Source organism: Zootoca vivipara, chromosome Z (assembly GCF_963506605.1).
Source record: "Zootoca vivipara chromosome Z, rZooViv1.1, whole genome shotgun sequence".
Lineage (NCBI taxonomy): Eukaryota > Metazoa > Chordata > Lepidosauria > Squamata > Lacertidae > Zootoca > Zootoca vivipara.
In genome coordinates this window covers 15,405,285-15,421,234 of record NC_083294.1, presented here as the reverse complement: position 1 = coordinate 15,421,234, position 15,950 = coordinate 15,405,285, and the positions used below count along the sequence as shown (strand labels likewise).

The following is a 15,950-nucleotide window of genomic DNA, read 5'->3' as shown; positions in this document are numbered from 1 at the left end:
TCTTATTTAAGAGCAGCAGACTGACAAGTTTTGTTCAAGGCCACTCCACTGTGCCCAAGGGCTGTATATAACTAAGTCCTGCTCAGAGTATATTCTGATCCAGTGGACCTAATTTAGTCATGGTCATTCTTTTTAATGTTAGTCCACTCACAGTCTACTGTGAGTAGAACTAACATTGGATACAACCCCCAGGATCACAGCTTTACTTGAGAGCAAGCCCTATTGAACTCAATGGTTTGCTTCTTTGTCTAACCCAACATACCTAGGTTGAGGCCGGGGCCCTGTGTACACTGAGCATGTAGAGGTCTTAGTAGACCACAAGTTTAACATGAGTCAACAGTGTGACATAGATGCAAAAAAGCGAATGTTGTTCTACACTGCATCAATAGAAGTCTAGTGTCCCAGTCAAAGGAAGTCATAGTCCCACTCTATTCTGCCTTGGTCTGTCCTCACCTGGAATACTGTGTCCAGTTCTGAGCACCACAATTTAAGAAGGATATTTACAAGCTGAAACAATATGCAGAGGAGGGTGACCAAGATGACTCAAACCAATGGCTTCAAGTTACAAGAAATGAGATTCTGATTATATTCTGAAGAACTTTCAGGTGGTAGGAGCTGTTTGACAGTAGAACAGACTCGCTCAGAAGGTGATGGACTCTACTTCCTGTATGTTTTGAGATCCCTGCAGTGCAGGGGGTGAACTAGATGACCCTTGAGGTCTCTTCCAACGCTACAATTCTATGATTATGGGATGTCTCCAATGCTTGTGGTACTCAGAGTAGAACCATTGAAAATAATGAACATAAAAAGTGTCTGCTGGAACAGGTCATTGACTCATCTAGCCCAGCCTCCTGTTCTCATGGTAGCCACACAGATAAGGTAATTGTGTGTCCATTAATTTCAATAGTCCTACTCTAAGTAGGGCCAGGATTGCACACAGCCAACAGATTGTGGAGGCTGCATCCTTAGGATCCCCAATGCCCCTCTTCTTCAATGCCTTAACCAATCGCCCCTATGAAGGAGACAAGTGCTCATGGAGGAAAGTCCTTCACACAACACATAGTTAAACTATGGAACTTACTCTTGCAGGAGGCAGCAATGGTTCCCGAATGGGGTAGCTTCAAAAGAGGATCAGACAAATTAATTGAGAAGAATAAGGTTATTGGCAGTGGCCATACTCTGCCTACTGGGTTGGAGGCAGTACAGTGGTACCTCGGGTTACAAACGCTTCAGGTTACAGACTCCGCTAACCCAGAAATAGTACCTTGGGTTAAGAACTTTGCTTCAGGATGAGAACAGAAATTGTGCTCCGGCGGCACGGCAGCAGCAGGAGCTGCTAAAGTGGTGTCTCAGGTTGAGAAGTTTCAGGTTAAGAACGGACCTCTGGAACGAATAAAGTTCTTAACCAGAGGTACCACTGTAATGCTTCTGAATGCTTGCTCGAAACCACAAGAGGGGAGAGGGCTCTTGTGCTCAGGTCCCCTTACCATTGACGTTTTTGGTTGGCCAGTATGAGAATAGGATGCCAGGCAATTTGGGCCACTGGCCTGATTTCACAGCACTCTTCTTATCCATGGCAGATAAGAGTACGACTTTCATTCTCAAATGCAGTCTATCTCATTCTCTGTTGGGAGCAGCAGCTACTGCACTGATTTCCTGCTTCGGGGGTTTTCCCTTGGTGGAATCCGGTTGGCCATCATGGGAACAGTATGCTGGGCCCTTTTTGGCCTGATCCAGTAGCCAGGCTGTCCATATGGAAATTCCTGGCCGGGCCACCGTGCGCCCTGCGCTTTAAGAGGCCGCCCAGAGGATGCCAGAGGGCGCTGATGGGTCCTCCTGGGGGGTGGGAGGAGGAGGAGAAAAAGCGTTGCGTGCACTCGAGGATCTGCCTCGTTCGCTTGATATTTATTTATTTCCATCTTCCCTGGAGCTGGGCAGGTGGGCGGAAAGGAGGGCGCAGGAGCTGAGCATCCAAGCAGGGAGCGGCTGAGACGGATGCCCCGGCAGCCTCGCTAGCTCGGCCTCCTCTCTCCGCGGTCCCATTTTTTTGTGGGTGCTTGGGCATGGATTTCAACATGAAGAAGCTAGCCTCCGACGCGGGCGTTTTCTTCACCAGGGCTGTTCAGGTAAGATAGAGGAGGAGATAAATAAAAAGCGATCCCAGGGCATTGTTACCAGGAACTTAATTGCGCGCGGGGGGTGGGGTTCCTTCCGACTGTTGCATTGAGGAAAAGATGTTTACTTGCTTATGTCTCCCCCCCCCCACTCCGCTTCCAGCGTTAAGGGGTTTAATAGAACAAATGCCACTTCAGTTTCTGACCTTGCGCTTAAAACTGTGTTTGCATATAAAATACAATGCCCCATATGGGTACAAATATAGATATTCCCAACTGCTGTTTTTAATGAGCAGGTTTTCCCAGCCTGTCTCCTACATATAACTGCATTGGCCAAAGCACTTAAAAACTGGCATTTGAAAAATCGTATCTATATATCCAGCCACGGTTTCCTGCAGATGGATCAGATCGCCTTCCTTTTAATATAATTTTTGTAGTTTTTCTTCTATGAGTAAATGCAGCCTGTTTCCTGCCTTTGTGGGTGGGCTTTACTCCATAATCTCTGCAAACAATTTTTTTTACCTCTATCACCTAGAATTTCTGATATTGGGGGCTTATTTAACTAATGGCTGAGTGTTTTGTGCATAGCTGCCAAGTTCTCCCTTTTTTTAAGGGAAATTCCATTATGCTGAATAGGCTTCCTCGCGAGAAAAGGGAAAACTTGGCAGCTATGGTTTTGTGGGTAGGGGAGAGTAAAGTTCCCTGGTAGAGGGTTGAGTCTGGCAGTATTCTCCCCTCCACACCCCCCCCCCAAACCCACACCTTGATTTATCTAGCTGCAGTCCCTTGATAATAGCAAGTGTGACATTTTATACAGTGCCTGGCTTGTACGCTGTTCCTGCAAAGAGACAGATGGTTAGAAGTGAGGTTGGCCCATCTGATGACATGCAGCAGTGGAGAGGGCTTGATTTTAAAGCTGGCTAGAAACCGCCTGAGTGGGCTTCTCATCTCCACAGTTGACCCACTATCTTTGCGGTATAAATGTGAAAGGAACCTACCATGCAGCAGACTGTATTGCAGCTTTGAGGGTAAATCAACTCTACAATAGATCGGTGGTAGAGCAGCTGCTTGGTATGCAGAAGGCCGCAGGTCCAATCCCCAAAGGCATCTCTAGGGCTGGGAAAGAAACTCACTGTCTGAATCCCAGGAAAACTGCTGCAAGTCAGTTAGACGATACTGAGCTAGGTAGGCCAGGGGTTTGACTGTCTTCCTAAGAAGGGCCATAACTCAGTGACTGCTGAGCAACTGCTTTGTGTGTAGAAGGTCCCAGATTCAATCCTCAGCAGCAACCCCAACTAAGGTTGGGAGAGTGGACAGTATTGAACTGGATGGACCAATGGTCTGGCTCTGTATTAGACAACTTCCTATGTAAACACGGGCCCTTTAGCATGTACCTAGGATTGCCTTCTTACTCAGGAGTAAAGCACAGGCCTGCTAAGGGCAGGGCCTGAGCCTTTGCTTCTGGGATTGCAGCCTTGCTTGAGTGTAAGCCCCATTGAACTTGACATTTGCTTTGTCTAAATAAACATGCCCAAGATCGGGGAGGCCTGTAATTTGTGTCTTACTTAGGTGCAAAAGACAGGTGTGTCTGCTGCTGCTCTGTCAAAAAGTGTGACGCGTATTTCATGGCCTCTTTGGCTGGAACCCTTTGAAGATACGCACTTACGGTAATTCGCCTGTGCTAAACATGTAATGTGATGAAACCAAACTGTTGTAACTCTACTTGCCCGTCTCCATTTCTTGAGAGGTCCCTCCTCTTCCTCGCCTCTGAAATGTAGATGTGTAACCTCCATAAGGCAGCTGCTGGTCTGGTCTTGTAGTCCAGTATGCACATGGAGCTACATGGGCTATGCGCACGCCATATGTTTAAACTGCTGGACTTCCCCCAAACAATCCTGCAAGTTGTAGTTTACTAAGGGTGCTGGGGATTGTAGCTCTAGGGGCAGGAGTAAACTATTGTGGGAAAGCCACGTGCTTTAAATGTATGGAGTGTGTACAGCGTTAAGCCTTGTCTGTACTCGTAATTTGCAGCAGTATCGTACCACTTTAAACAATGATTACCCCCCACCCAGTTGTCCAAGGAACTGTAGTTTACCCCCCACAGGGCTGCACTTCCCAGCACCCCTAGAAAACTACAATTCCCAGGATTCTGGTGGGGAGGAAATGTGCTTTAAATGTATGGTATGTGTGCAGCCATAAATAATTGTACTGCAGGGTTTGCGCTCCTTATTTCACTTTCTTGGCTGAGACCTCTCTGTGGGGACTATTTGAAATCCCTGCAGTGGGGAGAGTTGCTGTTGCACTTGGTTCCTGCTTGGAGGCTTCCCTTTGGGACATCTGGTTGCCCCAAGCAGTCGGGCTCTTTCTATGTTCATGGAATCCTGTTGGATACCACTGATACTGATGTTGAACAGTAGCTGGTAGTCAGCACCACACCCTGGGTCCTGTCTTATGGTCTTCCAGGGCTTTAGGGTTGTCTGTTGCTGAATCCTTTGGCCCTTAAAATCACGTGAGCAGATAAATTTGATGCCTTGAAGTATGGAAACTAGTGGAAGAACCTCCAACTGGGTTGAAAAGCATGTAAGAAGCTTGTCTTACACAGTCAACTCAAGCCATTGCTCCCATCCAGCTCTGCATTGTCTACAGCAGCTCTTCAGGGTTTCAGGCAGCCCTACCTGGACATGCCATTGGGGATTGAACCTGGGACCACCTGCATGCAAAGCAGATGCTCTATTGCTGAACCACCCCAGATCTACCTGCAATTCTCACTTAAATGATGAGAAAACGCAATGCCTCACAATGAGCCCCAGTTTTGAAGCCTTGCAGCTGGCTTCTAAATCAATCTCTTCTCAGGAGGGAGGCTTTTCATGGACTAGGACCAGTACTGAGTTCATGGTGTTGGGCCATCTTGGACAATGGCACATATGTGATTAGAAGGTTAACTGGTTGACAGGCTCTGTTTGAGCTGGCAAGTCAGTGGTGTCAAGGTTGAAAGAATGTCCTGTTTCGTTTTGTTTTTAAAGTGCAGGCTGGAGCTGTACTGTGATCTAATCTAATCTTGCCACGTTTGCTTCTGTTGTGTACTAGAGATGAAAAGGCCTTCTGAGACTTGGCATTTATTCACCAGGATGTTTTCTGGTTCCCTTCTTCAGTTAGTCTGAGCAGCTAGAGTTGTTCTCCCAAATCCATAAAAATGAAATCCAAGTTGGGTGTGGTGGGTGCATCAGGTGTCTTGTGAGAGAATGGGAAACCTCAGGCTCTGGCCTTCCAGATGTTGCCAGCTCCCCAACATTGTTCCTGATCCTTGACCATGTACAGAAATGGTCAAGCTCAATGGTGGAGCTTTGCATGCAGAAGGTCCTGAGTCAAGCCATCGGTCCCATCCAGCTCTGCCCTATTTTTATCACCAGGTAGGGTAGGGAACATCCCTTGTGTAAAAAAAAACCTGGAAAGCTACTGCCCGTCAATGTAGGCGTTACTGTACTTAGTTGGATGGACCAGTCGTCTGACTTGGTAAAAGGCAGCATCCAATTCAGCCCTTCTGTTTGTAACCATGAAGAGTATAATCTTACTTTATTTTTAAGGCAAAGGTTGTAGATCAGAAGCAGAGCATTTGCCTTGCACGCAGCTGGTCCCAGGTTCAATCCCTGACCTCTCCAGACAGGGTCGGAAATGTTCCTTGGAGAGCTGTTGCTGGCCAGTGTGGACAATGTTGAGCTAGATAGACCAATGGTCTGACTCACCCGAGGGTGGAGAGGAGGGGACAGAAGGGCTTGTTTTGTCCCTGCAGAATTGTTACGAGGATAAGAGGGTGTGGGACCATGTACTCCGCCATGAGCTCTTTGCAGAAAGAATGGAATAAAAAACATAGCGTATTGGCCTGAATATTAGCCCCACTTCTTCCCCAAATTCCGACCGTGAAAAGTGCAGCTTATATTCACGACCTTACGGTATGCAGCCAGGAGCACGGGGCAAACAGCGCCAGGAGCACGGCAAAGCAGCGCCTGCCCCATGCATAGTCCCCCATCCTCTCACGCAAGGCTGGGAAGAGAGAGAGTGAGGAAGGGGCAAGGCCGTCGGCAACGCAATGCGGCTCCAAACCCCCACCCCCAGTAGGAGCAGCAAGGAATGGAGTAGCTTATATTCGGATATTTATTTCTTTTTCTCCCTCCAATTTTAAAGGTGTGGCTTATATTCGGGTGCAGCTTATATTCGGGCCAATGCGGTAATACATGGCTGCCTGTCGCTTAAAGTTTCTCTGTACAGGTGCTCATGGCTGATGGGCTGCCTATGGAGCAGTTCATATAAAGAGAAGAAGAGGCTGGTATAAAGATGTTTTAAGTGTTTTAAGTTTAAACATCTAAGTTGTATATGATTCAGCACACACATGCACACCCCAGCACCATTTCAATGTCACCTATTGACAGTGGCGTAGTAATAGAGGGGGCGGAGGGGCGCGCTGCCCGGGGCAGCATGCTGGACGGGGCTGACGCCGCTGCCGCCATGGAGGAGAAGCCCCAATGCAAGCGAGACTGCCTCACTCCACGGCTTGCTCGCAGGGTTTGCCGCGTTGCCGCATCGCATGCCTCCTGTGCGCGCATGTGCCGCGCACCGTGACGGGGTGCCTTCGCGCCGGCGGGGTGCCTTCGCATTTGCTGCCCTGGGCAGCCAGGCGGCTAGCTACGCCACTGCCTATTGAACTTGGCAGTGTTACCAGGTGAAGCTTCCAAGCTTGCCAACATGCCAGTGTGGTGCAGTGGTTAGAGGGTCAGAGTAAAACCTGGGAGACCCTGGTTCAAATCCCCCACTCGGCCATAAAGCTCACTGGCTGGACCTGAGCTAGTCACTGCCTCAGACCTAACCTATTTCACCAGCCCCAGATAGCACAGCCAGCAGTTGGGGATGATGGGAGGTGAGTAACAACTGGAGGGCCAAAGGTCTGAACTGCTACACTTCGTTGCAACCCAACTCCAGTAGTCTCTGAAATAGCCAGACCATAGAATAGTAGAACCACAGAATTGTAGAACTGGAAGGGCCTCCGAGGGTGATCTAGTCCTGTTCAAAATAAAAGTGTTGTGTAGCGCACCAGTCTGAGCTGTTTGTTTGTGGGATGACTTGCTTTTGAGCAAGTTGTTATTGCTGTTGTTGTTTTTAATTGAAAGGACAAGCACCGTCTCTTGCTTCAGAGTCTGTGGAGAGGATGGTTTGTCTCATAGTTATGAAAAGGAGCAGATGGAGTCTGACTTTCCAGCAGTGTAAAAGCAGGGAGGAGAGTGCAACTCCTGGTGTGCAAGAAATGATGTTTTCAACCTGCCATCTCAGAGATGCGGATTGCGGAAGGTTCTCCTCCTGATACACTTTCATTTGGCCTATCCAGAACCTTTGTGCCATCCTTCAGGGCTTTACTTTTGTGGTGATGTTTTTATTTTCTGGACACTTTAAAAGCTCCGTGTTTTGTGCCTAGTGGAAAATGTGCTTTTTAGGAGGGCTAGCAACGTCTTGTCTTTAGGAACATTAGTGTGTTAGTGTGTTGGGTCCACCCTGCACTGTTTCGTCTAAACTGACTGGCAGCAGACCTTCCCCACCCTATTTTTCAACCTGGAACCTCCTGCATCCGAAGCAGATGCTTTGTCACTGAGCTACAGCCATTTCCCTGAAAAGTAAAATGCTAGTTCTCATAGTTTTAAATAAAGAGTTAATTGACAACAGGAATCTAGCTCAGTATCATCTAGGCTGCATCTAGACCAGGCATCCCCAAACTGCGGCCCTCCAGATGTTTTGGCCTACAACTCCCATGATCCCTAGCTAACAGGACCAGTGGTCGGGGAAGATGGGAATTGTAGTCCAAAACATCTGGAGGGCCGAAGTTTGGGAATGCCTGATCTAGACACTTCAGAGAAGCGTTTCAGTTTAAAGCGTTGTAAAACTAAACAGGAAAAACAGGTAGAGAAAAATGGGACTCCACATCGCCACCTGGTGGCACAATGTTATATTGCATGTACAACGCATATACTGTACTGTAAATAGCTTTTTCTTTAGCAGTCTAGCTGAGTCCCTACCCTGACAGGCAGGGGCTCCCCCGGGTTTCAGGCAGGAGACAATCCCAGCCCTTGCCTGAAGATCCCGTCTGGGATTGAACCTGGGACCTTCTACATGCCAAGCAGGTGCTCTACCGCTAAGTTACAACCCTCTCTCATTTAAAATAATGGGCATGGAGAACTTGGCTCCATCCCTGTAGGTCTGCTCTTACTTAGATACAACCCTTGGAATTATCTGCCATGTCGACACCCATATATTTAAAGCACACCTCAAATAATCCTGGAGACTGTAATTTGTTAAAGGTGCTGGAATTGTGGTGCTTTGTGGAGTACAGTTCCCAGGATTCTCTGGGGGAAAGTCATATGCTTTGAAGGCATGGTGTAGATTTGACCATGGTAGTCATGGTACTTGAAATTTACATTACACTCATAAGTGGAGCATCTGCTTGATGCTATAAACCTCAGGCTTGGCCTGCCTATGAACTGGAATGAGGTGGTGGAGCCCTGAAGTGGTAGAACGAGCACTTGCAGATCGCAAGTGAGGGAAGTAATGATGATAACAACAACAACAACAACAACAACAACAACAACAACAACAACAACAATTTTATTATTTATACCCTGACCATCTGGCTGGGCCTTCCCAGCCATTCTGGGTGGCTCCCAACCGAATATTAAAAACACAATACAGCATTAAACATTAAAAACTTCCCTGAACAGGGCTGCCTTCAGATGTCTTTTAAAAGTAAGATAGTTGCTTGTTGCCTTCACATCTGCTGGGAGGGCTTTCCACAGAGTGGGGTGGGCGCCACTACCGAGAAGGCCCTCTGCCTGGTTCCCTCGGCGCTGGACCTCAGTGTCCAGGCGGAACGATGGGGCTGGAGACACTCCTTCGGATATACTGGGCTGAAGCCGCTTAGGGCTTTAAAGGTCAGCACCAACACTTTGAATTGTGCTCAGAAACGTAAAAGGTAAAGGGACCCCTGACTGTTAGGTCTAGTCGTGGATGACTCAGGGGTTGCAGCGCTCATCTCTTTACTGGCCAAGGGAGCCAGTGTACAGCTTCCAGGTCATGTGGCCAGCATGACTAAGACACTTCCGGTGAACCAGAGCAGCGCATGGAAACGCCATTTACCTTCCCACCGGAGCGGTACCTATTTATCTACTTGAACTCTGATGTGCTTTCGAACTGCTAGGTTGGCAGGAGCAGGGATCGAGCAATGGAAGCTCGTGGGGATTCGAACTGCCGACCTTCTGATCGGCAAGCCCTAGGCTCTGTGGCTTAGACCACAGCGCCACCCACGTCCGCTCAGAAACGTACTGGGAGCCAATGCAGATCTCATTATTACATTATATGGGCTCGACGGCCACTCCCAGTCACTACTGTTCAATACGCCCCAGTATTGAGGTGGTGGTGGTGAGACCCCCTGCAAGATGAGACAAATATATCAGTGATGGAGGCCTGAACAGAGCAGGGAGGAGGCTGAAATAGCTTTCTACTTGCTGGGAGTCTTTGCACGCAAAGGAGCTTTAAAAACGTATCCCTGGAAATCTTTCTAGGCAAGTTCAGGTAATTGTCATCAGGAATATTTTAGATTATATTGGATGTTTCCTTGTGTGTTCCTGACTCCGCTGCTTCCCCACTCCCCCGAGAATGATCTGATTTACTATGTTGTTTTACTTGCGTTTAGTAAACAAAGGGAAAGGCTTTGATACTGCCAAGTTTGCCTGAATGTGGCCATTAGTGATCAGCATCCATTCATTGTAGCTGATGAACTTGGAGGATTTCCACAGAAAAAATTAAGGTGCTGAAATATTTCCCACCCCTCATCACTGCCTGTTGATATGAGAAGGTAGACTCACGGACAGAAGGGGGCAATGGAAGGAGTCTTACAAAAGCCTCCCCCCCCCAAAAAATGGAGCAGGTTGGAGTTTCCAGTTTTATATAGGGGTATTAATCTGTCTCTGAATAATGCAGCTTCCTATTTAATCTAGCCCTTTATTCAGAATAATGAGGACTAGTATTTTAACAAAGGCTCCTCTTGACAGGGCCGGCTCTAGGTAGAGTCCCGGTGGCGCAGGGTGCCAAGCCGTGCTGCGTGTTGCGAGGGCGGAGGCGCCGGAGCAATCTCCGCGCCTCAGCGCCAGGGCGGCCGACCTGCTCAAGAGTGCCCTGCCTCTTGAAACCCTCCCAGTCTGTTTAGACAGAACATTGGTCCATCTAGCATACACTGTCTGACACACAGGCTGGCTGTGCCTCTCCAAAGTTTCAGGAGGAGCGCTTATATTGAGCCAGACCAATGGTCCATCTAGATCAGTACTGAGTGCACCCATATATCTTCAAGGAGGAAATATATCTTCATGGAGGAAAGGGCTATCAACAGCTACTAGCCATGACGGCCATGCTCTGCTTTTCCATGGTTGGAGGCAGTAAATGTTTCTGAATACCGTTTGCCAGAAGCCCCAGGAGGGAAGATGGCTCTTGTGCTTGGGTCCTGCTTCCCATCATGGACATCTGGGTTTGCCACTGTGAGAACAGGATGCTGGAGTAGATGGACCATTGGTCTGATCAAGCTGGCTCTTCTTATGTTCTTATATTCTCAGACCCAGGTCCCACTTTTAATCCAAAACATGCATTTGGGGGCACATTTATTAGTCTCTTCCTATATATTTGCATGTTGGCAGTGCTCCTGTTGTGATATGGATCAGGACACAACTCAATAGTGGGTCCACACCTACCAATTGAAGACCAATGGTCTACTCCAGGCATGTCCAACAGGTAGATCGTGATCTACCGGTAGATCACTGGATGTCTGTGGTAGATCACCGGTAGATCAGTGGCTCCCCCCCACCCAAAGAAGCTAAAAAACTTTGGCTCCCCTAAAAAAACCTTAACACCTTTGCCCTGCACCCCTAAAATGACCTGAACCACCAATAACAGGGCTTTCCTTCCTAAAAAAAGCTCAATATCGCTTCCTTCCTAACTAAAGAAGCTCAACAACTTTTACATGAACCCAAAAAAACAGGGCCTTCCTTCGTAAAAAAAGCTCAACAACTTTGACCTGAACCCACAAAAAGGGGGTAGATCACTGCCAGTTTTTATCTCTGTGAGTAGATCACATTCTCTTGGAAGTTGGCCACCCCTGCTGACTATGCAGCTAAATGGTGGTAATTCATTCAATATGATTTTATCCAGATTCGATTCCTGCATTGCAGTGGGTTGGACGAGATGACCCTCAGGGGGTAGATCACTGCCAGTTTTTTAACTCTGTGAGTAGATCACAGTCTCTTGGAAGCTGGCCACCCCTGGTCTACTCTACTACATCGATGGGCAAAGGTTTCAGGCAGGGGTTGTTCTCAGCCCCATGTGGAGCTGCCCTCAGGGATTGAACCTGGGGTGTTCTACGTGTAGATGCTCTGCTGAACTGCATGGCCGTTTCCCACTCTGCCTCCTCCAAAGCAAGTTCAGGGTGAGACTCAACTTGGTTGGCACTGCATATTGACAAGGCCAGCTTCCTATGAAGGCTAAAGTGCAGGCTGGTCTGAGTTCCCATTTTGTCAATGGCATTTAGTCTTTTCAGTGGGAGCCCTGTGGCTGTCAAACTCACACCCTCCAAGAAAATGGCCCAGCTACCTCTCCTTCTGGTTTTGGATGGGCTTGGAAGCCATTTGACACTTGCTTCATATTTTTATGTTCTTTATACATTTTTCTATGTTTCTATGATTTTCCATGTTCGAATTGACTTACAGTCGCCTTTGATTGTTCATTTTTGGTGGGTTTTGTTAGCTGCTTAACCAAAGGAGTTTTACCTTGAAGATGTTATATAAATACCTGGCATTATCATGGTTATTTAATTAGACATAGAACAGCAATATGTTCCCAGTAAATGTGCACAATTCCTCAAATCGTTTTTGCCTAATTCAAGTTTTCTAGGCTGTGGGAGAAGGGCAGGGTCACTGGAGGGCTGAGACATGTTTAAGCCGCCTTTCTGGCTTCCTAGATTCCAGCAGTCATTTTCCACCCACATCAAGACTAGAAACTTGGTTTTTATTTTTTAAATGAAAGCATTCTACACTCCTGTGCTATTGCTCCCTAGGTCAGGTGCTCTGATTATTGCCATTGTAATGGAAATGAGAATAAGGTCTTTAAAGCTCTCTAAGTATTCCTCTTTATTCTACTTGAAACAGTTTCTCAATTCTCATACAAATGACTTCAGAAAGGAAAAGGAAAGAAGAGTCTTCTTTGCTGGGGGGCCGGGGGGTGGGGTGGGATACCCTGATTCGGATCTGTAAGGGTTTCTGAAGACTTTTTTCTTTTCTTTTTTAAGGCGTAGGTTGGAGTCAGCACCAGATATCAGAAGGGAGAGAGGCGTGTTTATAAATAGCATTTCATATCATTGCACCCACTTCATATTGTTTTGCAGATGAAACGTTCCACACTGCTAACTTCGAGGCTTTTTTGAAATAAAAAATAAAAAGGGGGAATCACAAATATCATATGGGCATTGTGGAACCTTATCTTTAAGGTTTCTGTGAGAGTGCAGGCAGCTGACAGTAAGAATTAAGACCCCTTGAAATGTACCTGGCAATTTCAGAATCACTTGTATAATCCCCCTGCTACCAAAAGGAAAAAGAAATGCAAGCACTGCAACAATACAGTGATCCCACCACTTATGCCAGGGTTACGTTTCTGTGTATATGTGAAATCGTGTAGTAAAGTGGGGAGGGCACTGTTGGTTAGAGTGTGAGGCTTGATAATGCTAGGGTTGCAGGTTTGATCCCCGCATGGGACAGCTGCATTTTCCTGCATTGCAGGGGATTGGAGTGGTAGATGTTCCTTAGGGTCCCTTCCAGCTCTTGTGGTTCTATGATTCACTATGATTTCTTTAAAAAGAAAGAGAAGTCTCCTTCCTCCACCTGTTAGGGAACTTCCTCTTCTTTTTCCTCAAAGCAATTTTCACTCCCAAACAGCAGCGTAAAGGTGGCTTCCCGTTGCGTTAAGGGGGAGCTGGTTAGAGGCTGGTTTTTGCGTGCTCTTTGCTCAGCTCCATTACATTGCAATCAAATGGTCCAGTCCATAATACCAGTTTTATATGGCACCAGAGAATCCCTCTTCCAGCACCGATCGATCTTAACAAAATTAATGTTCTCGCTGTAATTGCATTGGTCAAATGGAATCAACTAGTGGGAGACCTTTGCTGTAGCTGAAAAGAGTTGGCCATATTGCATCTGTCTGGGGAGCCAAGAAGTCAGGCTGTGCTCATAGGAGTGAGTCTATGTCTTGGTGGGGGTGATGCAGCAAAAAGTTCTGAAATGGGCTTGCGTGAAATTGGCCTTCTCGGAGTGGCCCAGCAAATGCCTGAATGGAGAGCCTGCGTGCAGGACCTGAGCCTAACTCCAGTTGTTTTCTCCACTCTCTGGTATTCAGAGGTAGACTGACCCTGGGCACGGAGGTTATATTCCCACAAAAGACCACATAGATCGGAGCAGTTGCTCATCTTGTCCAGCACATTGTTCTCACAGCGGCCACCAGATGCCTCAATGAGAAGCCTATGACCAAAGGCAACAGTAGCACTCTCCTCACTTAGGATTCCCAGCAAACTCGTATTCAGAGGCTTTATACCTCTGAAAGTGGAGGTAGAACATCATAAGCTGCCTAATACAGAGCCAGACCAAAGGCCCATTGAACTTAGTATTGTCTTCACTGACCGGGAGTAGCTCTTCAAGGTCTTCTACCTGGATATGTGGTTTAAAAACCAGCCTCTCTTCCCCAGGGAACTGTAGCTCTGTGAAGGATACAGTGGAACCTCGGTTTACGAACACAATTGGTTCCAGAAGTCTGTTCATAAACCGAAGTGTTCATAAACCGAAGCGAACTTTCCCATTGAAAGTAATGGAAAGTTGATTAATCCATTCTAGATGAGGAAAAACACCCCCTAAATCAGCAGGGCCTTCGCTCCGATGCCTTCGCAGAGGCCAGGGACCCTGGCCTCCGCAAAGGCATCGGAGCGAAGGCCCTGCTGCTTTAGGGAGTGTTTTTCCTCGTCTAGAATGGATTAATCCGCTTTGCTCCTATGCCTATGCGGAGGCTGGGGAGCGCTTCCGCGACTGGGCTGCAGCCGCGGAAGCGCTCCCCAGCCTCTGGGAGGCATCGGAACGAAGGCCCAGCCTCCCCAAAGGTATCGGACGCTCCAGTGTCTTCGGGGAGGTTTGGCCTTCGCTCCAGTGCCTTCGGGGAGGCTGGGCCTTCGCTCCGGGCCTCCAGGAGGCATCAGAGTGAAGGCCCGGCCTCCCCGAAGGCATCAGACGCTCAGTAGGCCTCCGGCACCTCGCTTTACTAACTTCCGGGTTAGGATAGTTCGTAAACTGAAAATTTGTAAACCGAGGTGTTCGTAAACCAAGGTTCCACTGTAATTCGTTCTGGAGGTCCGTTCTTAAGCTGAAACTGTTCTTAACCTGAGGTACCTCTTTAGCTAATGGAGCCTCCTGCTGCCGCCATGGCGCGATTTCTGTTCTCATCCTGAAGCAAAGTTCTTAACCTGAGGTACTATTTCTGGGTCAGCGGAGTCTGTAACCTGAAGTGTCTGTAACCTGAAGTGTCTGTAACCCGAGGTACCACTGTATAGGGATCAGCAAAGAACACTTTACACCCCTTCAGCTATGGTTTGCAGGGGGCTTTGGGGGAAGCCAAGGCTGTTGGTAGGATACTGCTTTAATAATAATAATACTGTATATTACTACTTTAATAATACTGTAGAGTATTACTATTATTTTGAATTATTTTATTTTGTTACGTACAATGATACAAACAGTGGGAGATACAGAAATGAACAATGACTTTCCTGTTTGATATCATATGGCCCCAACTTAAGAAAGAAGATTATGCAGAGTAGAGAAATGGTTATTGCAGGGAGATAAAAACAATGCCACAAGTAATAAGATAATGATCCCACAGAAGCACAGCAGAGCAGTCAGTGATAAGTCCTGGACAACATAGAATCACAGAAAAATTAAGTTGGAAAGGACCCTGAGGGTCATCTCGTCCAACCCACTGCAATGCAGGAATCGAATCCGGATAAAATCATACTTGAATGAATTACCACCATTTAGCTGCATAGTCTATAGCAGGGGTGGCCAACTTCCAAGAGACTGTGATCTACTCACAGAGATAAAAACTGGCAGTGATCTACCCGCTTTTTGTGGGTTCAGGTCAAAGTTGTTGAGTGTTTTTAGGAAGGAAAGCCCTGTTTTGGGGGGGTTCACGTAAAAGTTGTTGAACTTCTTTAGGGAAGAGAAAAGCGACATTGAGCTTTTTTTTAATAGGAAGGAAAGCCCTGTTTTGGGTGGTTCAGGTCATTTTAGGGGTGCAGGGCAAAGATGTTGAGCTTTTTTTTAAGGGAAGCCAAAGTTTTTTAGCTTCTTGGGGGGAGCCACTGATCTACCGGTGATCTACCACAGATGTCCAGTGATCTACCGGTAGATCACAATCTACCCATTGGACATGCCTGGTCTATAGGTTTGGCTTTACCTCTGGAAACTCGTAAAGAATGAGTGAGTTTTTCTGACATTGAAGTAAATAAGGTACTAAGGTTAAAAAGCCAAGTTAGTCCTCCATCCCTGGGCATTGCATTGTCAAAGAGTTTAATTTATCCGCTCTACTTTGAAATCCTGAATAGCAAATCCTAAGTAATTTATGGTGCTAGAGGAAAATTTGCCAAGAGCGGGGGAAAGCTGCCAATGGTAGGCGATTTTAAAAATGAAAACACAGAGAGACAGTGAGAACAGAGGAGCAGCACCT

At 47.2% G+C, this 15,950-nt stretch overlaps 1 protein-coding gene across 4 annotated transcripts in view; it reads left to right on the top strand.

The window, feature by feature from the left end:
• The first annotated feature begins 1,831 nt into the window (after positions 1–1,831).
• SH3GLB2 (SH3 domain containing GRB2 like, endophilin B2) overlaps positions 1,832–15,950 on the top strand; it is a 55,495-nt gene continuing 41,376 nt past the window's right edge. For all 4 annotated transcript variants that reach the window (XM_035113038.2, XM_035113037.2, XM_035113034.2 and 1 more), the window contains exon 1: positions 1,832–2,126. In XM_035113038.2, the coding sequence (XP_034968929.1) occupies positions 2,064–2,126 (63 nt within the window). In that variant the 5' untranslated portion in view covers positions 1,832–2,063. The remainder of the gene's footprint in view (positions 2,127–15,950) is intronic.